Source organism: Macadamia integrifolia, chromosome 2 (genome assembly GCF_013358625.1).
Source record: "Macadamia integrifolia cultivar HAES 741 chromosome 2, SCU_Mint_v3, whole genome shotgun sequence".
NCBI classification, from domain to species: domain Eukaryota; kingdom Viridiplantae; phylum Streptophyta; class Magnoliopsida; order Proteales; family Proteaceae; genus Macadamia; species Macadamia integrifolia.
The window spans coordinates 3,340,596-3,346,353 of NC_056558.1; the positions used below are offsets into that span (position 1 = coordinate 3,340,596).

General features: G+C 35.7%; 1 protein-coding gene across 3 annotated transcripts in view; it reads left to right on the top strand.

Moving 5' to 3' along the window:
• Positions 1-3,632: 3,632 nt before the first annotated feature.
• Positions 3,633-5,758, top strand: part of LOC122072125 (protein WHAT'S THIS FACTOR 1 homolog, chloroplastic) — a 5,405-nt gene continuing 3,279 nt past the window's right edge. For all 3 annotated transcript variants that reach the window (XM_042636682.1, XM_042636681.1, XM_042636683.1), the window contains exon 1: positions 3,633-5,295. In XM_042636682.1, coding sequence (XP_042492616.1) covers positions 3,709-4,971 — 1,263 coding nt within the window. In that variant the 5' untranslated portion in view covers positions 3,633-3,708 and the 3' untranslated portion in view covers positions 4,972-5,295. The remainder of the gene's footprint in view (positions 5,296-5,758) is intronic.

Sequence of the window (5,758 nt, forward strand, 5' to 3'; positions counted from 1 at the left end):
TACGAAATAGCGAACGTGATATTCCCCGGATATATGCAACGACAGATCGTCCACGTCAGACTATATTTATTACGGTTTGATTCGAATCGTTTGTTGGGTCAGTAATTCCAATCTAACTGTTGTCAGGGGGCTATTCCAGGCTTTCCACCGTTTATTGCTTTCGGGCTTCGGCTCCGTCCTTGCCTTGTCATGTTAGGCTGCGTTTGGTAACATATTAATGTTCTAAGTAGTGTCGGGAACCCATGAGTTACTGTGCTTTTTATTATATTCCTATTATGCCCTCTTTTAAGTGGCAAAATCTATGTTGACAAAGATGGTCCGATACTTCGTCCGGTGGTTTGGCATGTCTTTGTCTGGTTGGTCATTTGATGGAGTCGTTCTCATGTTTTGGGGTTCGGTCCCTGTCATTATCCACATTTGATACTTAGAAATTGGTTTTAAAAGATGCTATAAGAATAGGTATGGATGATCCTTAAAATCGTTATGGTATTAAAATGTATCCATATCATATCAGATCACTTGTATCGAACAGATATGTTATCTCTGTTTTATGTAGTTTATATCATTCAATCATATGACATCGGACAGGTATTGGAATCGAACATTTCAATACTTAGAACCATGATTAAAATGTTGCCCTGCACTTCTCAAACCGTAGGTCGCCCCTTTCAATTGTTCCCTTGGTTACTCATGAGCATCGTTTCTTGTAAGTTTACTTAAAAACCCCCCAAAAAAAAAATTAAGATAAAGGATTGTATGATTGACACATATGTATTTAAAATTTGACACATTTTAAATGTCTTATTTTTTTTTTTTTTTTTTAAGATATGAATATGAAAGGTTTTCAAAAAATACATTCAAATGACATATTATTATACTGATATTAAAATATGTCATTGTCAAAGAGTATAAGACAATTTTGTATTATACTAAAAGGGTGAAAATGTAAGGTTACAAATTATGTGACACCTAAATAGTGTCAGTAAAAAAAAATAAAATAAAAAACCATTTAATATAACACACTCTTTTCAATGAGAGTAAATTTGTAATTTTGCATAAATAAATCTACATTCAAAATTTTTATTTTATTTTATCCTTACATTTAATATTATATTCAATTATTTGTAATAATAAAACTACAATTTTTTTATTTATTTTTTTTTTAATATTCACCTCTTGGGGACAAAAAGTTGCACCCTAAAATAATGTGGAATTATTTTGGGGTTTGATCACTGCCCTTTTCTCTTTTTTTAGTCTGTATGAAGTGATGAATACCTATGTGATGAGATAATATTTCAGAAGATTTTTTTTATTAAATAATATATATATTTATTTTTAAGGAAAAATAATGGCACAGGGTCACTAAAATATGCATCCTCTCGAATAATCTATTTCATTCTTATTGGTAAACAAAAATAATCTCCATCACTGCCCAATAAATAATATTTCACTTCTTCCGTGCATCACTGATGGTTTATACCATGTATACATAGATCATATAAGATGTTAGATGGTTATGAAATGTAGGAGGGTTCACTACAACATGTCGTGCCAATAAGTGAAGAGGGTTATGAATCATCTAATAGGGGTGGGCATTTAATGAGATTAGAATCGTGTGGTTCCTTTCCCTTTATGAAAATGACATTATATAATACATAAAGTTTTATATGGGAAGGGTTCTCGTAACTCCAAGGTGCAATTTTGCGCCAATAAGATCGAAGGGTTACGAATCATCCAATAAGAGTGGGCATGTAATAAAGAGAGAGGATATAGGATTGAGGGGTTGTATGTAAGAGGATGTGTGAGGGAATTTGCACACTTCATGTGGTTTCATTTTTCCTTTATGATATTACCGCTTATGTCTCATAGGCAAATTCATACCAACGGTGATTACAACACACATCCTTCTTTTTTTTTTTTTTTTTGGGCAGGGGGGAGGGGGGAGGGGGGGCAATAGATCATTGTGTAATCACATAGCCCCTACACGTGCACCAGCACAGGGGCAAATGAGAGCATGTGTAGGGGAATAAACATGGATGAGATTTTTTATTTTATAAGGGACGAGCGACAATTTCACAAGCTTCTGCGTATGGCCTTAGGATCCACGCGTTCAAACAATATTTATTTTCCCTTTATTTCTAAAAAAAAAAAAAAAATGGGGAGGAAGGTGTGTTGTGTCACATGTGTTGGTGGAAATAAGATCCTCTCAAGTGTGTCAACTTCTTTCAGTAAACATTGAGCAGCTGAGAGATACTTGGGATATGTGCCCAAATGGTGTCAATTGTCTAATACACACTGGCAGGGTTGACACACTTGAGAGAATCAAGTCATTTATTAGTGGGGGTTGTTAGGTACTGCCCGAATTTCAAGTTGTGTTTGTATTTTTTTCTCGTGACAAATTTTAAGTCTATAACACATTGTAAAACACATTTATGCTCTATTTTCTTGCTACAAGATTGTATTCTAGAACCTACAGAGAATGCATGCCAATCACAACCTCAGTTCCAAGTTACCAAACGACCTTTAAGACTTCAAACTTTCTAGCAAGCAGCCAGCGTAAGTGGTTTTTTCCAAGTTTCCTCAGGCTGCGTTTGTTGCAAGGGAAATGGGAAGGGAAGGGAAGGGAATTTTTTTTTCCCTTTCGTGTCGTTTGGTTGTGATAGAAGTAAAGTGAAATTCATTTCCCAGAGTTGTTTGGTTGGATGTAAAATATATGTAAAATTTTAAAAAATTGAAGATGCTATGCTTAGTCAAAACAAAACATAGCATTACTCTTGAAATATCTCAAAATTGAAGTTGATTCAAAACCTAGCACGAATTGATAAAATTGAATCAAATCAAACCCAAATCAATGTAAGATTATTAGGATCATATTTTGGACTAGGGATTTTTTAGTATGAAACCAAATCGGATTGCGCAAAAACCATTAAGACATTAAACAAAGCTTAAAATCAGACCAAAATTCATAATAAGAAAAGCATTATTTTGTTTTTCTATACTTTTGAATATAATTATATAGTAAACTGAAATCAAATCGATAGGAGAAATTGATATAAAATTAAAACATAATAGAAACTAATGCATCCTCATAGATCATGTTTTGGTCCCCACTTGGGTTTGGGGTTCATATTTTACGATCTGTGTCTGTATCTATTGCAGCTGAGATAGCTAAATATCGACCTGCAACTCCTGTGAGCAAAAACTGTGAATAGAATCCTTCAATTTGGAGATCTTTATGACGTAATGGACCTTCTTGATCAAGTCCCAAGAGTGGACGTTACAGCACTTTTTGACGAGCTTCTCTCCCTTATGCACCTTCTTGATATCTCTTTAAGGCAGAATCAACTTAGAAATCTTAATTGCATCTTTAGGGCAGCATATGTGAAATGAAATACAAATTGAATTGCAATTTTGTTTAGAGAAACTCATAAGAGATATATGTACAAAAATTGCAAATCCATCTATGAGTGGCAAGAGGGTGAGAGAAAGATATCGTGAGTGGGTTTTTATTTTTCTTCTTATTTTGATGGAGGAATAAAAATGAAAATTTTAATGTTTAACTAGAATTTTTTTGACATAACAAATATATTTTTCCCTACAATCAAATATAGAAATTTACTTTACATAAAAAATTTACATTGCCCTTGCAACCAAACGAAGCGCCAGGAAACCTCTTCACGGGATAGCAAAAGCTTCATAAGAACGAAAATGGCGGCAGGTGGAACTCACCCAACCATGAAATTTCGAAACCCTAAAACTTCGAGTCTACCATCACTTTTCTGTATCCTGCGTAACTTTTCTCTATGGTCAATGAAGAAGGACCCAGCACTTGAATCGGCCCTTTGTCGGAACCGTCGTTGGATCGTGAACAATCAGATTAAGAACATCATTCTTCGATGCCCAAACCAGGTAACTACTGTTGGATTCATTCAGAAAAAATTCAAGACACTCGATCTACAGGGTAAAGCTCTCAATTGGTTGATGAAGTACCCTTGTTGCTTCGAAGTTTATCGCGAGAATGACGAACAGTATTGCCGATTAACGAAACGGATGATATCTCTAGTGGAAGAGGAAGAATCAGTGAAAGACCAGCAGGAGACGGTATTTGTAGAGAGATTGGCGAAGTTGTTGATGATGAGCTCCCGTCGGAAGCTCAATGTAGTGAAGTTGAATGAATTGCAGAGGAATTTTGGTTTTCCAGATGATTATTTGGTCAGGATTGTACCCAAGTACACAGACGTGTTCCGGATTGTTAATTACAGTGGACGACGAAACTCCATGGAAATTGAGCTTGTTTCTTGGAGCCGTAATTTAGCGATTTCAGCGATAGAAAGCCGAGCTCGGGAGCAGCAGACTGAACCTTGCTTTTCTTGTTCGTTGCCCTTGAGCTGGGTTAAATCGTGGGAGAGATTTAATGAATTTAATGGGACACCGTATATATCGCCTTACATAGAAGCTAGGGAGTTTCTGGAGGGATCTAAAGAAATGGAGAAGAGGGCAGTGGGTTTGGTACATGAATTGCTCTCATTGACGTTATGGAAGAAAGCCTCAATTGTAAAGCTTGAACATTTTAGCAGAGAGTTTGGCTTACCGGAAAGGTTGAATGTTCTACTGCTTAAGCATCCAGGTATATTCTATGTTTCAAATAAGTATCAGATTTACACCGTTGTTCTTAGGGAAGGATATTATGGTTCAGAGCTCATCAACAAGGACCCTCTAGTTGTTGTGAAGGAGAAATTCGGGGAGCTGATGCAGGAAGGGCTTTATGAATATAATCAAAGACGGCATGTGCTGAAATTAGAGAAGAAGAGAAAGAGAGGTGAGGTTTTGGGAAGATCACAGAACAGAGAGGAAAGGAGTATCCTTGGAACACCCGAAAAAGATGATCATCCAGGGCAGGGGAGTGCTTTATACGATCCAGAAGAAAGAAAGCGGTTCTATAAAGTTCTCTTTGACGATGATACCTCATAGTAGATCAGATACTTGCTGCAGGCATGACATATTAATCTCCGTTTGCATTCATATACTGACGATTTTCGTTGGAACATGATTATCCTTCGGTTTGATCAGGATGACCATTCTTTTTCTCATAAATTATTATTGGTAGACTCATTACTTATGCTGTACTTTGCTGATGGGTTAACTTGTTTCTTTTGCTTCAATTGCTTTAAAAGTACCCTCATGTGAGGTTGTAAAGACTCTGGAGATCAGAAATGAATGGATGGGGAGGGAGATTGGAAAAAGATGTCTCTTGTTCTAAGTTGCAATCTTAGAGATTTTATAAGCTCTTAAAAGGTGAGTTATATACTCTCGCTTTACGGATTTATTGTTATATATAGATTTAATAGATGCACTACATCAATTTAAGTACCAGAGTATGGAATGTTATTTTGCATCAGTGGATTCTATGATATACAATATTACAATCAGAACTCAAACTGTACCACCCCTATGAAATATGGATGTTCTTGTTTATTTACCTGGTGCCTGGTGGTGATAATAATGAGGCATTTATTGTGTCTTATCTTATTGGAATTCTAGCATCATATCTGTTTTATTTTGCATTGGTCACTGTTTTATGTGTTATTTCTCTTTATAGGGGATGATGAGAATAAATGTTTTGACATCATTTGATGGTCCTGCTATTTTTCTTTCGTTTTTCAATAGAAAATGGTTTTGAGCAGGGAAACGCCATCTTAACGCTGCCATCTTATTGCTGGAAACCCCCCCCCCCAAAAAAAAAAAAAAAAAAAAATAA